General features: G+C 47.0%; 1 protein-coding gene across 1 annotated transcript in view; it reads left to right on the forward strand.

Moving 5' to 3' along the window:
* GCH1 (GTP cyclohydrolase 1) overlaps window positions 1-16,623 on the forward strand; it is a 55,035-nt gene extending 38,412 nt beyond the window's left edge. The window contains exons 5-7 of the mRNA XM_063118505.1: window positions 6,880-6,911; window positions 8,969-9,053; window positions 12,063-16,623. Coding sequence (XP_062974575.1) covers window positions 6,880-6,911; window positions 8,969-9,053; window positions 12,063-12,189 — 244 coding nt within the window. The 3' untranslated portion in view covers window positions 12,190-16,623. The remainder of the gene's footprint in view (window positions 1-6,879; window positions 6,912-8,968; window positions 9,054-12,062) is intronic.
* The last annotated feature ends 213 nt before the right edge of the window (window positions 16,624-16,836 follow it).

Here is a 16,836-nt window from a genome sequence, read left to right on the forward strand (position 1 = left end):
ACACCTTCGCATAAATATATATTCCCTGTTTGGTCACCTGGAGATGATTTCTTACTTATTATTTGTGAGGAGCTATTTACAAGCTTGATATAAAAACAGTGAAGGAGGAGGAGGAGGGGGAGGACTCTGTTTCGTGGTTATTCATTCGCCTCTCTCTCTTCCCCGCCCTGCTCCTGCGTATCAACCCTTCTATCTATGAAGAAGGAGTTCTGGAGCAGTAGGGTCCCAAGAACTTATCCTGAAAAAGGCCCTTTGCAGATCTTGGTTCTGGAGGTAGGCTTGAAACTTAGAAAGGCTAGAAATACATGCACATGAGCAGAGATGAAATCCATCCCCAGAGTCTGCATTGGAAATCCGGCATCAAGGCAAAACAACAATCTTAATATTCACTAGGAGTCCAAACCAGAAGGCACTCTGAGCCATCAAAACATAGGTACATGGTTCTTGGCACACGTTAGCCCATGGTCTTTGGGGAAGGCCAGGATTTTTACTCTACAACAGGTTTTAACAATACCAGGGTACAGCAGATGAAGTCCTAGACAAGATAATGTTGACTGGTCTCATCATATGAGCCTGCCAAGGTTGCCTGGCATTGCAATCACAGGGTGGGGAGCTGAGCCCCTATGATGAAATTTAGAGAAGAAGGCATGAACCCTGCAGCCCCTCTAAAGTTTACACCCTTGAGGCAGAACAAAGGAACATTTTTCTTTGGCAACTGGCTGATACGGCAACAAAAACGCCACTTCTGAAATATTAAATCCTGGGGCTTGTCCCCAAGGAGACATTTTTCTCCCTCTCTCTAAATACTAGAACCCGGGGTCATCCCATGAAGCTGATTGGTGGGAGATCCAGGACAAATAAGAGGAAGGGTATTCTTCACACAGTAACATAGTTAAATTATGGAACTCACTACCACAGGATGTTGTGATGGCCACCAATTTGGATGGCTTTAAAAGGGGGTTGGGTAAATTCCTGTAAGTGAAGGCTATCGATGGCTACTAGCCCTGATAGTTGTGTGCTATCTCCAGTATTCAAGGCAGTAAGCCTGTGTGCACCAGTTGCTGGGGAACATGGGCGGGAGGGTGCTGTTGCACCCACGTCCTGCTTGTGGGTCCCTGGTTGAGAGCTGGTTGGCCGCTGTATGAACAGAGTGCTGGACTAGATGGATTCCTGCACCGAGCAGGGGGTTGGACTCGATGGCCTTGTAGGCCCCTTCCAACTCTGCTATTCTATGATTCTATGACCCTGGGTCTGATCCAGCAGGGCTCCTCTCCTGTTCTTATGTTCATTGTTGCTGCATCGTGGCGCAATGCTTTTATGATGCAACCTCCAACTCACAGCTACATCGGGTTTTTTCGCAGTGTTGTTTTACCGTGACTTTTTCAGTTCCTCCGAGGTCACCGTGTTGTTTCTTCATCTGTTGGTGGTGGCCTTGGTTCGGGTTAAGCCAGTGGCCATTGCTAGGGGCGGATTCAAGCGCAGCGCAAGAACGCAGGGCAGAGGCTAGGGAGTGGGTTTGACAAGCCAGATTGCCCCTGGCATTATGGTTTTTCCTGGGCTGGCTAGACCGTGCTTGCTCCTGCGTGTATTTCTATCGCTGCTGCAGGATTTGTGGGGAGAAATCCAGAGGCAAAGTGGCATCATATAGACATAACCCTGTACTCAGAATTCCGGCTGAAATGGTCTGTTCTCATCTTGAGTCCCCAATGACCTTTTGTTTAGTTGGCATCTCAATTAAATCTGTCTTTCCATGTCCCTTTGTAACCTGCAGGGATCAAGCCCTATGTATGAGCGTCACAGACGAATTCAAAGCAATTATGATTCACTCCATGAAAACGTTGTTTTTGTGTGTGTCTGAGAAATACCATTTCGCTTGGAGGGTAGAGGCTTGTTGACTCCAAAACCCACCCCCCCACTTTGTCTTTAGATTATGTAGTTATATGTAGTTGTAAAAATGATAAGTTCCACCTTGATGGAATCCAATCTTTAAACATGCCATTGTGAAGCCTTTTGCCAACTGAAAAACAAGTTGCTAGTCCTCATTGTGTAGTGGGAAATTACTTTAAAAGGGAAAGACCTTGAGGGCAATTCAGTGAAATACAACTTGTAGGGCTACTAAATTGGCTTTCGTTGATCAGTCTACCATAAGCTGATGTTAAAGCTCACTACTTTGCATTTCATTAAGCCACCAGGACCTTTGCTTAGGGGTGACCATATGAAAAGGAGGACAGGGCTCCTGTATCTTTAACAGTTGTATTGAAAAGGGAATTTCAGCAGGTGTCATTTATATATATGGAGAACCTGGTGAAATGTCCTCTTCATGACACCAGTTAAAGCTGCAGGAGCCCTGCCCTCCTTTAAATCTGACCACTCTAGTATAGCTCCTGCACCTCTAACTGTTGTGCTGAAGAGGGAATTTCACCAGGTTTTCCATATATAGAAATTACACCTGCTGAAATTCCCTTTTCATAGAATCATAGAATCGCAGAGTTGGAAGGGGCCTACAAGGCCATCGAGTCCAACCCCCTGCTCAATGCAGGAATCCACCCTAAAGCATCCCTGACAGAGGGTTGTCCAGCTGCCTCTTGAATGACTCTAGTGTGGGAGAGCCCACAACCTCCCTAGGTAACTGATTCCATTGTCGTGCTGCTCTAACAGTCAGGAAGTTTTTCCTGATGTGCAGCTGGAATCTGGCTTCCTCTCACTTGAGCCCGTTATTCCGTGCCCTGCACTCTGGGAGGATCGAGAAGAGATCCTGGCCCTCCTCAGTGTGACAACCTTTTAAGTATTTGAAGAGTGCTGTCATGTCTCCCCTCAATCTTCTCTTCTCCAGACTAAACATGCCCAGTTCTTTCAGTCTCTTCTCAAAGGGCTTTGTTTCCAGCCCCCTGATCATCCTGGTTGCCCTCCTCTGAACATGCTCCAGCTTGTCTGCGTCCTTCTTGAATTGTGGAGCCCAGAACTGGACGCAATACTCTAGATGAGGCCTAACCAGGGCCGAATAGAGAGGAACCAGTACCTCACGTGATTTTCTATGCAACTGTTAAAGATACAGGAGTCCTGTCCTCCTTTTCATATGGTCACCCTACCTTTGCTTAGGCCAGCAGATTCAAAGCTAAGCTTGATCCGAACGCCAGCTGATCCAGGGTGGGTGGGGGTAGAATCTCCCATGCTTCTTGGATTCAGAGAAGCTGGGCTGAAGATAGGAGTGAGGAAAGCAGCATCTCAGTCTCTGTTCAAGCAGAGCTTGTGGTGTTCTGCCTCTTATTTGTCTTGACCAGCCTACGTCATCCTGGACCCCGCCAGAAATGTTGGGCTACAACTGCTGTCTTGGGGAAACTGGGAGTTGTAATCCAACACACCTGGAGGGCACCAGGTTGGGGACGGAAGACGTTGGATTTTTTTAAACACCTCCCCCCCCGTTGCCCTTTTCATATTGTGACCCTATGGAAAGGAGGACAGGGCTCCTGTATCTTTAACAGTGGTATTGAAAGGGGAATTTCAGTAGGTGTCATTTGTATGCCTGCAGCACCTGGTGAAATTTCCTCTTCCTCACAACAGTTAAAGCTGCAGGAGCCCTGCCCTCTTTTGTATCCGGCCACACTAGGCAGGGCTCCTGCAGCTTCAACTGCTGTGATGAAGAAGGAATTTCACCAGGTGCTGCAGGCCTACAAATGACACCTGCTGAAATTCCCTTTTCTATTCGACTGTTAAAGATACAGGAGCCCAGTCCTCCTTTCCATAGGGTCACCCTACCTTTACATCAGTGAGGTCCTTCTGGAATTGTAGCATTTGATGATTCACTCACCTTGATGGCTGGATTTCCAGACGCAGAGGCACCGAGGGCTTCTCTTGTAATTGCTAGGTTTTGTCCATGTCTCTGTGAGCCAATGTTGAAAATATTGTTGCCTGCCTTGTGGTGTTTTTCCATGCTCAGAGGGTGACGCTTGAGATCCATGACCACCCTATTGCACTGGGTCGCCTTGACAGAGGCGATCAATGGGTTTCCATCGCTACGCTTGCCCACAATTATCTTTAAATTGTGGAGATGCAGAAAGGACTAGAATTGTCCCACGCCTCTGATGACACTCTTTGTGTCTGCTAATAATGGCCCTAGAAACATGTCATTTTCTTTCCGTTTCTTGCCAGTCGATAAATCGCTTAGCTTAAGTGATACAGGATGTTGACCAGCTGAGCCTCCTTGAATGGCTGGTACTTCCCTGTCATCAAAAAAGAACAGAAATGTGTGAGGGCAACCAGGATGAACAGGGGTCTGGAAACAAAGCCCTATGAAGAGAGACTGAAAGAACTTGGCATGTTTAGCCTGGAGAAGAAAAGTTGGAGAGGAGACATGATAGTACTCTTCAAATACTTAAAAAGTTGTCCCACAGAGGAGGGCCAGGATCTCTTCTCGATCCTCTCAGAGTGCAGGACACGGAATAACGGGCTCAAGTGACAGGAAGCCAGATTCCGGCTGGACATCAGGAAAAACCTCCTGACTGTTAGAGCAGTACGACAATGGAATCAGTTCCCTAGGGAGGTTGTGGGCTCTCCCACACTAGAGTCATTCAAGAGGCAGCTGGACAACCATCTGTCAGGGATGCTTTAGGGTGGATTCCTGCATTGAGCAGGGGGTTGGACTCGATGGCCTTGTAGGCCCCTTCCAACTGTGCTATTCTATGATTCTATGATTCTATGAAATACTGCATTTTCACCTGTTTGTCTGTTTTGTAATGTTTAACTACTTTGTGTAACCTCTGCGAGGCTATAATGTAACAGAGTAGTCCAGAGGCCTAGCTGTGTTATGGTGAATGGAGCCTGCTGTACTCATTTCCCATCACTCTCTCAGACACCCCCATCACTGTATCATTCATTGCACACGCATCTAAATGTTTTTCCTTCCTGCTGTGCATTTCATTCTACCAACCGAATCATCTGAACTCCAGCCTAATGTGTTAGACAGTCCTTTTTATCTTCTTTCCTCAGAAATTGGAATATTCCTGAACATTCCATAATGTCTCAACCACTGAGCCAATGACCGAAAGCTGTTTTATTTCAATACACTGAGCTCTCACAGTCACTATGGATGTTTCAAAGGTTGTTTCCTGCATTTTGACTTGAGTTTATTTGATTATGGTGGTGGGCAGATTTGAAAAGCCACTTTTCCTTCTGCAAACTCATGCAAATTCTGGGCTTTAATTTCTTATTTCACTTGTAAGTGCTATAACTGATTATCCAAATACAGCTTTCACTTCAGACACAGATATATCTGATGAGACAGGCCAGATAAATTTGCCAAAAGGGACACATTTTCTTTGTCCTATTTTACTTAGAGCTACCTGAGGCTCAGATCCAGGTTTGTCAAGCTGTTGGAACAATAATCTCTTCTAATAGGATTTCTCTAATGTGTTGGGGTTTGTATACTGGAGGCATGACCCCGGCAGAGTAAACACTTTTTGTCTCTGGATTTTCATGTGGGTAAGCTTCAGAGCTATAATTGAATCCAATGCGTCGTCTGGTATTCCTCTTCTCCATACTAAAGCAATACCTGTGACAAATTTGCAATAGGAAAAGAAATGTATCATAGAATCATAGAATTGTAGAGTTAGAAGGGGCCTCTAAGGCCATCTAGTCCAACCCCCTGCTCCATGCAGGAATCCACCCTAAAGCATCCCTGACAGGTGGCCATCCAATGGGGGCGTATCTCTCCACAGAGTGACCAAACGCAGGTTGCAGTGTTGTGGTGCCAAATGATTCAGTCTAAAACAAAAAGTTGCAGATTTTCCCCTCCAAAAGTGATATGGCAGGTGGACCACCGTCTAAATAAGGAACATTTTAAGAGGTGAAGTGGAAATGTGTCTTGTGAGTCCTGCCTTTCTCTAGCAGGCTAGAAAAGATTGCTCCAGTAACTTTTTGACCCTGCTAATCAGTGAGCTCTTCTTATGTAGGGTGACCATATGGAAAGGAGGACAGGGCTTCTGCAGCTTTAACAGTTATGATGAAAAGGGATTTTCAGCAGGTGTCATTTGTGTGCATGCAGCACCTGGTGAAATTTCCTTTTCATCACAGCAGTGAAAACTGCAGGAGCCCTGCCTTCTTTTATATCTGGTCAAGAGGGCAGGGCTTCTGCAGCTTTAACTGTTGTGATGAGGGAATTTCACCAGGTGCTGCATGCATACAAATGACACCTGCTGACATTCCTTTTCATCTGAATGGTTAAAGATGCAGGAGCCCTGCCCTCCTTTTCATATGGTCACCCTATCTGATGAAGCATCTGCCACTTTGCAGAACCCCTTCTTCAAGATGACCAAGTTGGTGATGTGTCTTTGTTGACTGACATGGCATGAGCATAAGGCACATTCAAATCCACATGAAGAACTTTTAAAGTCCTTGTGATAAGCAAAGCTATTTTATCCCCCCTAGATCCTTTAAGAGTGCCCAATACCTCCCAGCTAATTATCTGGGCTGACATTTTTTTTATTATACCCACTCCCCTGGCTGAATCAATCCATCTCTTAGTCCTGTTATCCTCTGCCGTCTTTCAAGAAACAATGCTTGTCTGCCAGCTTGCCCGTCTTCACAAATAGGTCCTTGGGTTTTTCCGGCCTGCTCCGTTATTGCGTCTCATTTTATCCTGCCAGGATGAGTTTTCATTTATTTGCAACTGGCTTTTTTGGGTATGTTTGTAAAATTAAACTTTGCTTTCACTTGGTGAAAATGCTTAAAATTTAACCCCAGAAAGTGATGTCTGTGGATCGCCCAGAGAGCTTCAACTATTGGGCTGAATATGAAATGAAATATATAAATAACCAAATCTTCTTCTTCTTCTTCTTCTTCTTCTTCTTCTTCTTCTTCTTCTTCTTCTTCTTCTTCTTCTAGGATTGTGGAAATATACAGCAGAAGATTACAGGGTAGGTAATCTTCTTTGTGCTCTACCTAGTGAGTGAAATATAATTTTACCACACTAGTAGAATTTGGTGTAGGATATTATTATGCTGAACACAATTATTGTTTGTACCCCGCTCTTCCTCCAAGAATTTGAGGCCTAGTTCTTACTGAGGTGGTAAGCCTCTGTGAGACCTGTACTGCTTTCAGACTACAGGTGGGACTCACGGGATGGAATCCCCCTCCATACAAAAAAACTCCCCCCTCATAGAAAACTAGCATGTCAGGCAATGGGTTCTAGCTTCGTCTTCTCCCTCATTTTCAGGTTAACTGCATGGAAATATATTGTTTTTGTATTCAGGAGTACACAATGTTATGTGTGTTGGTTGAGTGAACAGGCTGGCCTGATTGGTCCGAGACCCTCAAATTCCATTTTGAAATCCAAACTCCGCCTTGGAGTTTGTATACTTTAGAAGGCGTACAAAATTATGCATGATGTGGAGAATGTGGTTAGGGAGACATTTTTCTCCTTCTCTCATCATACTAGAACCCAAAGGTGTCAATCCCATGAAGCTGATGGGTGGGAGATTCAGGACAGATAAAAGGAAGGACTTCTTCACACAGCGCATAGTCAAACTATGGAACTCACTGCCACAGGATGTGGTGATGGCCACCCATTTGGATGGCTTTAAAAGGGGGTTGGATACATTCCTAGAGGAGAAGACTATCAGTGGCTACTAGTCCTGATGGCTATGTGCTGCATCCAGTACCACATGCAATATGCCTATGTGCACCAGCTGCTGGGGAACATGGGAGGGAGGGGGCTGTTGCACTCATGTCCTGCTTGTGAGCTTCCCATTAGGACAGCTGGTCGGCCACTGTGTGAACAGAATGCTGGACTAGATGGACCCGTGGTCGGATCCAGCAGGGCTCTTCCCATGTTCTTATGCCTTAGCAGCTGGCTGCAACAACTCCTCCTCCTTCATGATTCAATAGGCACCTCCCTAAATATGGTTGTCCCCCCCCCCCATTTTGAGATTCAGAACATTCTCAGTCTGCTCTGTAACAGCTTGTAGGGTTTAATACGCAGGTAGTTTAAGCAGTTTTTTAAACTGCTTAAACTTCTTCTGTGTTTCTTTAGAACAGGGCTGCAGAATCTTTTTCAACTGAAGGGCCAAATTGCGAAATGGCCAAGGTCTCCGGGCCCCCGTTCCATCTGAGAGTGGGGCCAAAGGCAGCGTGGGTGAGGCTGGATGGATTCACTACCATTTAAAGCCTGCTCAGAAATAAGCTGGGCAAGGCTTCTGCATGTCTACTTAGAAATATGCAGGACCGGGCCTTGAGTGTGTTGGCTCCCACCCTTTAGCTGGGCCTTGAGTGTGTTGGCTCCCACCCTTTAGCTGGGCCTTGAGTGTGTTGGCTCCCACCCTTTAGCTGGGCCTTGAGTGTGTTGGCTCCCACCCTTTAGCTGGGCCTTGAGTGTGTTGGCTCCCACCCTTTAGCTGGGCCTTGAGTGTGTTGGCTCCCACCCTTTAGCTGGGCCTTGAGTGTGTTGGCTCCCACCCTTTAGCTGGGCCTTGAGTGTGTTGGCTCCCACCCTTTAGCTGGGCCTTGAGTGTGTTGGCTCCCACCCTTTAGCTGGGCCTTGAGTGTGTTGGCTCCCACCCTTTAGCTGGGCCTTGAGTGTGTTGGCTCCCACCCTTTAGCTGGGCCTTGAGTGTGTTGGCTCCCATCCTTTAGCTGGGCCTTGAAATGGGGGCTCGCAGCCCTGCAGTTGTGTTAGGCCTTCTTTTCCCCGTCGGCCCGGCCTTCTCCCCCAGGAAATTGGAAGTCTTGCGAGACTTCCGGTGAGACTTCCGGTTTCCCGTGAGACTTCCCAGCCGAGATCTTGTGAGATTTCTGCTTTTGTTGTATTTTTTTCCAGTTTTGCATTTTAGTTTCTTGTACGCTTTCTCTGATATCTCTTGATGTGGTGCAGTTTATACATTTAATGATGATGATGATGATGATGATACTTTACAGATGTCCCATGTTAGTCGTTAACCTGTCCTCATTCTCCCCTCCCTGCAACTTCTTGTTATAGTTCAGGAACGTCTCACAAAACAAATAGCAGTTGCCATTACAGAAGCCTTGCAGCCTGCTGGTGTCGGTGTGGTTATTGAAGCGACGTAAGTCCACGTAGGTTTTGCTGACTTTCCAAAGGGCCAAGGGAGTTATTGTATTTCCATGTGTTTTATTGTTTTTATCTAGTTTAAATGATTTTGTAAGCCACCTTTATTATTATATTTATTTATTTATCACCATCGGTGTCCATGGTGCTGTACATAGTAAAAGAATAAAGCAGCAAGACCCTGCCACATAGGCTTACATTCTAATAAAATCATAATAAAACAGTAAGAAAGGGAAGAGAATGCATCAAACAGGCACAGGAGACAATAAAACTAACAGCGCGAAAGTAAGAAAGTAAGTTTTCAATTAAGCTTTCAAAACCATAATTGAACTCGTGGTCCACAAATGCTCTGGAAGAGAATTCCAGGCATAAGGAGTAGCGAGAGAAAGTGGACGAAGCTGAGCAAGAGAAGTAGAGACCCTTGGGTGGGTCAGGAACATGGCATTCGATGAGCGAAGAGCATGAACAGGGCAATCGTGAGGGATGAGAGAAGGAAGATAGGAAGGAGCTAGACTGTGAAACGCTTTGGAAGTCAACAAGAGAAGCTTATACTGGATTCTGAGGTGAATTGGAAGCCCATGAAGAGATTTCAAAAGTGGAGTGACGTGACCAGAGCGATGAGCCAAGAAGATGATCTTAGCAGCAGAGTGGTGAATAGAAACCGACGAACTGATGTGACAAGAAAGAAGGCCAGTCAGAAGAAGGTTACAGTAGCCTAGCCGAGAAATAACCAAAGCATGAACAAGAGTCTTGGCAGAAGAGTCAGACAAAAGTAATTGGATCCTGGCAATATTATATAAGAAAAAACGACAGTACTTAGCTACTGCCTCAATATGAGGAGTAAAGGAGAGTGAGGAGTGAAATCGCACCTGGCACCTTGAGTGCCATTTTTTAGTAGAACGGCAGGGTGTAAATCAAATAAATAAATAAATAAATAAACAAACAAACCTAGCTCTCGTTGAAGTAGTTGACTTGAGTCTGGACCATACCACTTCTGACCACAGGCAAGGGCTTGTATGATGGAAATCCCTGCACATAGAAATCTAGCCTGCCAGGGACAGGGACTCTCCTCCCTGTCGTCGTAACTTTTGACAGGCAGGGAATTTTGTTTGTGGAGGAGCATTTGATGACATGAGTCCGAAGCAATAGCAGCCAGACACAGGCCTCATCTACACCAAGCAGGATATTGTACTATGGAAGCGGTATATAAAAGGCAGGAGCCACACCAGCAGGATATAACACTATGGGAGCGGTCTATGGTCTGTGTCAATGGGCCCCAACAGTTGTCAGTGCACTTCAATCCCGCTGTAAAGCAGTAGTGTGGCTCCTGCCTTTTATATACCGCTTTCGTATCGCAATATCCTGCTTGGTGTAGATGAGGCCACAGTTTCACCACCTCAGTGACAACTAAGCTGCCATTAACGGAGATGATAAAAAATAAGTGTATGTTTTGGAGAACTGGGAGGGGCGGGGGTTGACAGCTCAGTTTCTTAATTTCATTTTTTAAGGAATGGTGCAATGTTATACTGAGACTGCGGCCATAGCTACATGATGCACAGGGCATCCCGGGAGCAGATCCCTCCATTTTCCCTGGGATCTTGCCCTACCCTTTCAGTGCGCTTTTTCCGCGGTCTCGGGATGATCCCAAGACCGTGGAACGTGTGGGCGCGCATCACGGTTTGTCCCGGCTCCTCGTGAGTAACCGCGAGGAGCTGGGAACTGTGCACAGCTGTGCGCAGTTCCCGGCTTCTCACGGTTACTCGCGAGGAGCCGGGACAAACCGTGATGCGCGCCCACACGTTCCACGGTGGTTGGGTTGGGGGGGGAGCAGGGATTTTTTTTTAAAAAAGAAAAACCCTCACATTGCACTCAAGCGCTCATGCACTCCTTCTTCGTTAAAAAAAAAACCCAAAATGTCGGGCGCAATGTCCTCTTCCTTCCTGGACGTCACGCACTACGTGTAAACAGAGGGGGACGAACTTGCAATCATAATATCGCGAGATCCTCGCCCCTCCGTCATGCTAGACCCTAGGTCTAGCTGAAGCCTGGGTTATTAGTATGGATTGTGGAGTTAAAACTTCTACTGTGCTTTGACCGTAAACACCTGCTGCTTTTCCAAGTAAAGAGTTCCCCAACCTGGTGCCCTCCAGCTGTGTTTCCATTGATTTTATTAATTTTACAATAGCTCTTAGCAGCCTATCTGGCCCTCCCTCATGTCAAACAATACAATTCACAGCATAATCCCAGGCAGCATGGGAGTCAAGAGTCCAGCACATCTGGAGGGCACCAGGTTGGGGAAGGTTAGCCGAGTGATTCTTCCTTATGGATGCTAATGGAACGTACAGAGGGCTGGCTGTGTTTAGTCTGTGGGAAAGACAACCAGTGGGGTGTAGTGGCTAAGGTGTTGGACTGGGAGTCAGGAGATCTGGGTTCTAGTCCCCACTCAGCCATGGAAACCCACTGGGTGACTTTGGGCCAGTCACAGACTCTCAGCCCAACCCACCTCACAGGGTTGTTGTGAGGATAAAGTGGAGAGGAGGAGGGTTATGTACACTGCCTTGGGTTCCTTGGAGGAAAAAAGGCGGGATATAAATGTAATAAATAAATAAACAAATAAACAAACAACCCACAGATAATGAGTGAGGAAAAAAAGCCAAAGGCAAGGGGTGGAACCAGGAGTTGTGTGTCTGAAAGGATTTATTATTGCCGACGCGTTTCGGACTAAATCCAGTCCTTCATCAAGGCAATTCTTATAACAATGTAAGGAGTGAAGTGATTTTACATTGTTGTAAGAATTGCCTTGATGAAGGACTGGATTTAGTCCAAATCGCGTCGGCAATAATAGATCCTTTCAGACACACAATTCCTGGTTCCCCCCCTTGCCTTTGGCTTTTCTTGCTCACAAGTGTTTAGTCTGTGGCAGCAAAACGCCAACTCTTAAGGTGCCCCAAGGCTCTTGGTGGCTTTCGCCTGATGGAAACTCCCTTCTCCGTTTCGTTCCCTGCAGGCACATGTGTATGGTGATGCGGGGAGTTCAGAAAATGAACAGTAAAACTGTAACCAGCACGATGCTTGGAGTGTTCCGGGAAGACCCAAAGACCCGTGAAGAGTTTTTGACGCTCATCCGCAGCTAAAACTATGCCATCCTTCCCTGGACTCCTTGAACTGTTTTGTCTACCATCGCTGTTGTCTCTCTCTCTCTCTCTCTCTGTCTCTCTCTCTCTCTCTCTCTGTCTCTCTCTTCTTGAAGTAGTATCACTTTCTATTCTCTGCTTAGTTGTTCTGTAAAAGGGTCTCTTTGGTAAGTCCAACATGTACTTTTATTTGCTCGAACAAGCGCCTCTTGTCAGATAAGCCTAATAATCCCGGAAATGTTTTCTCCCTCAATGTTATGTGGCCCTTTTTAAGGCAGGTTCTCACGCCGTGTGTGTTTGTGGGGGCTGAATAGGCTTTTATCCATTGTAGTGCTATGTGAGATCATTTGAAGTGCTTTAAAGAAATGTTCCCACGGAGGGAGGGGGAGGGAGGGAGAGAAACCGCTTTGCCCAAATGCCCACAAAAATTCCTCTTCAGGATATGGAGAGAAATACGGGGCTTGAGGGGTGGTGGGTACATTCTCCATTTCTCCAAGTCGGCCTCCGTAAGAAGGTGCTGCTGGTCCAAGAGAAGTCCATCCCTTCTTATGTCCCCTTTCTGTAAACACGTCCCTCATAATAAAGTGGAGGAATTATAGAATCGTAGAATAGTAGAATTGGAAGGGGCCTATAAGGCCATCGAGTCCAACCCCCTGCTCAATGCAGGAATCCACCCTAAAGCATCTCTGACAGATGGTTGTCCAGCTGCCTCTTGAAGGCCCCTAGTGTGGGAGAGCCCACAACCTCCCTAGGTAACTGGTTCCATTGTCGTACTGCTCTAACAGTCAGGAAGTTTTTCCTGATGTCCAGCCGGAACCTGGCTTCCTTTAACTTGAGCCCGTTATTCCGTGTCCTGCACTCTGGGAGGATCGAGAAGAGATCCTGTCCCTCCTCTGTGTGACAACCTTTCAAGTATTTGCAAGTCAACAGGGCAAAATAGTCCACGGAGCCCAACAGACGACACGCTAACCAACTTTTGTGTGACTAGTCAACTCTGCGGAGCGTTGTTTTTCTCCATTGTTTATTTTGGGAGAATAGTCAGGCGTGGGGTGGGTTTTGCCTGATAGACAACACAAGAACCAACGGTTGACTACTTAAACCAACGTTGGTTATTGTGTTGTCCAAACACAGCCAGCGAGATTTGCTTTATTTGCAAATGTTCAAGCAGAGCCTGTTGGAGGCAAACAGACGCTCCTTCAGCCTCCAGCAAACCCCAATCGAGTAACGTGTACTCCACGGTATGCTGAAGTGAAGTGAAGGAGAGGAAGAGAACCGCTGTAGAATCCAGGCCTCTGCTTGTCCTTTCGTATCTGGACAAAATGCTTCCCTAGCAAACCTTGCATCTGTTTCTCTCCTCCGGGTGGGCAGAGGTGAGGGGAGGCTTGGCCTGCACACCATGGGGTGGGGCAAAGCCATCAAAGCCACAATGCCAGCCAGACTCCCTAGCTCATCTTGGTTCCAATTGGCTGTATTAAGAGCGGAAGTTGTAGCAATAGAACTCAGGTTTACCTGTACGTGGCTTTGGCCCGGCTCCAAAACAAGCCACGTTCTGTACCGGCTAAAGTAGAATACCATAACCTGAGACAATTTGCATAATTTATTCCGCTGGTCATGGAAAGCAGCCCATGCAGGGCGCTGCAAATTCTGTTCCTGGACGTTCTGCTCAGCTCTTCTTCGGCTTCTGAGATGCCGCCAGCCATTTCTAGCTTTTCTTTGCTGCCTTAGCTGAGATTCTTGTAGAACTGATTCTGCAACCAGCTACCATGCTGGGCCTTTCCACACATCACATGACCACAAACCCAGGTTTGCGACAGGGATCTGCAGCCAATCCTGGCTCTCCGGAGAGTTCACTTGTATGAGCTCTGTGTGTGGTCTCATTCACACGTTTCACTTTTAGTGCATACTTATTTTTTGTCTGTTTAACCCTAAATGTTAAACCCTGCACAGAGTCGTCAAGTGACGGGATACTGAGTGGTATCCATGTGTCTGTCCATGCTAGAGTGCTAGTTTTTGCAACCAGACACTTTTTCGTGGACGCCAAAGTAGGTCACGCTTCCCCTCTGACACACCCTTTTCTCTTGTGTAACCGCAACGTCCTTGTGAGATGCAGCTTTCTAAAGCCACTCTAAATAGTTTCACTCCGAGCAGAGAACATATTAAGGGAAGTTTTATAACCTCTTTAATTAGAGGAAGATGGCACGCTAATTGGAACCAACTGTCAAGTAGAATGGTGAGAACCAAGCCAGCGTCTGACACCCAATTTTGCAATACAGTGTCAAATACATCGTGTACCAGGGGTGTGGGTGTGTCTATACACCTTATTTACCCTGTGGTGGCTGCACAGTTGCGCTGCGTCGATTATACAATGCAATTGCCAATTTGCAGCCACCGTGAGACCTTTCCCCCGAAGCTGCAGATTTAAGAAGTCGGGGACTTGGCACGACTTCTTGCTTTGTTGCAAGGTCACCACCGTCTTCCTGCCATCTGTCGGGGGTGACCTTGCTTTGGCTTCGGGCTGGGGGGCAGACGAGCCACCGAATGGCCACCGGAAGGCCTGTGCTGCCTCCTGCCGTGGGGATTAACTGTCCCCACTCCGCAGCTGCGGGGTTTTAAGGGAATGCGGAGCCAAAGCAGCACTGTGAAGACACTCGCTTGGGTAGCTCAAATCATTATAGAGCATTAAACTTTTGTTCATGTGTAGAACCTCCAGGCTGTGTTTAGAGGCAGCTGTTGGGGTGAGGACCCTTCAAATGTGGCTTGCCGGCTTCCTAAAAGAGTATTTTAGGCCATCGTGGGACTCGGGATGCCAGCCCCTTCCAACTATATTTCTATGATTGGTCTGATCCAGCATGGCTCTTCTTAATTGTCTCCTGCATCACTCACAGGACTTAACCCAGCCTTGCTGGCTGAGAAATGCAGGGGTTGTAGCCCAACACATCTGGAGGATTCCAGGTTGTTGGAATGCTGACTTTACATATGCAGATCTGCACGGTTGTTAACGAGTTTTATTTGCCCACCACCCCTGTATCTTGCCCTTCCACCAAGGCACTCTGGAGGGAGCATTTTGGGGGTTATTATCCCACTTCAACCCCAAGGAAATTGGCTTAGGCGAACTTGCCAAAGACTAGCCAATACACTTCATGACTGAGTGGGATTTGTACTCGGGTCTCCCTGTTTCAGATCCAACCATCCTCCCTGTAATTCTTTTCACAGATTGGACTCTGCAGTTTTAAAGCCTTAAAGTGCTTCAGCTGAAATTTGGGGAGGTGAATTATGTCTTTATTAGCAGGGGGAGGGAGAGAGAGAGAGAGAGAGAGAGAGAGAGAGAGAGAGAGAGAGAGAGAGAGAGAGAGAGAGAGAGGCCTCAGCTAGACCTACCTGGTCTAGCACGACGGAGGGCTGAAGATCTCGCAATATTTTTATCGCGTGATCTCCCCCTCTGTTTACACGCAACGCGCAACGACCATGGAGGGAGAGGACGTCGCGCCCGCCATTTTCTTTTTAAAAACACACACAGAAGAAGCGCACGAGCGCTTGTGCGCTCAAAGATAGCTCTGCGGCCCATGCGCGGTTCCCAACTCCTCGCGAGTAACCGCGAGGAGCCAGGACAAACCGCGACACCCGGCCACACGTTCCGCGGCCTTGGGCTCAACCTGGGACCACGGAAAAACCAGGCTGCAAGGGTAGGGCAAAATCCTGGGGAAAGCGAGGGATCAGCCCTCCCTGCTCCCAGGGTGCCCTGTGCGTCATGTGGATGCGCAGGGATGATCCTGGGGCGATCCCCGGGGATAAGCCCTCGTCTAGCTATGGCCAGAGAGAGAGAGAGAGAGAGAGAGAGAGAGAAAGAGAGAGAGAGAGAGAAGACGCAGCAGCAGGGGGACGACCACGATTTTATCTAGTTTTTCAGTTTTGCTGACATGAAACAACTATCTTCTGCCTAGCTCAAGGGCAGAGGCAGGAGCCGAGATCTCATGCTTCTGATTCAATAAAGTCACGGTATCGTCTGCGATGTGTTCCACCCTGCAGTGATTCGGACATACCTCTTTACCGTTACTTGTGTGCAACCTCTGGGCAACTTCTCATGTGCAACTGCCATGAGAAAGATGCACAAATGTTCAAGGGTCAGCGGGGCGGGGGGGGGGGGCGCGGAGGAGGTAGAAGGACCTTGTGCAACTCACATTCATTTCCATGGAGCCGGAACACGGAGAAGTTCCAAGTGGCTTGGACCCTTTGTGGCCTTAGAACGTGTTGAGATATATGGCTACTACTATTATTTATGGTTTTTCTTTGGTGAACACGATGTAACTTGTCACCTAATGCCCTTTTCTTTGCCCTGTGTGTGTTTGTGTATATATAGATATGTAAACCATACACAGTCTGTCTAGTAATCTGTTCTATTTAAAGTATTAAAATACAGTATTGGTCATTTTTGGAGACTCTCTTCTGTGTGATTTGTGGAGTTCAGCCTTAATATGTTGCTGCCCAGAAGTTAAAATTAGGTGGGAATTGCAGGTATACCTGTGACCTGTTGTTGTGGCTATTCCTAATGCAATTCCTAATGCAATTCCTGAACTTTTTCTACCCGTATTTCTTCGTTTGTAAAACGCCATCGATTGTAAGATGCACACTAATTTCAGTACCACCAAC

This window comes from Elgaria multicarinata, chromosome 2 (assembly GCF_023053635.1).
Source record: "Elgaria multicarinata webbii isolate HBS135686 ecotype San Diego chromosome 2, rElgMul1.1.pri, whole genome shotgun sequence".
Taxonomy (NCBI): domain Eukaryota; kingdom Metazoa; phylum Chordata; class Lepidosauria; order Squamata; family Anguidae; genus Elgaria; species Elgaria multicarinata.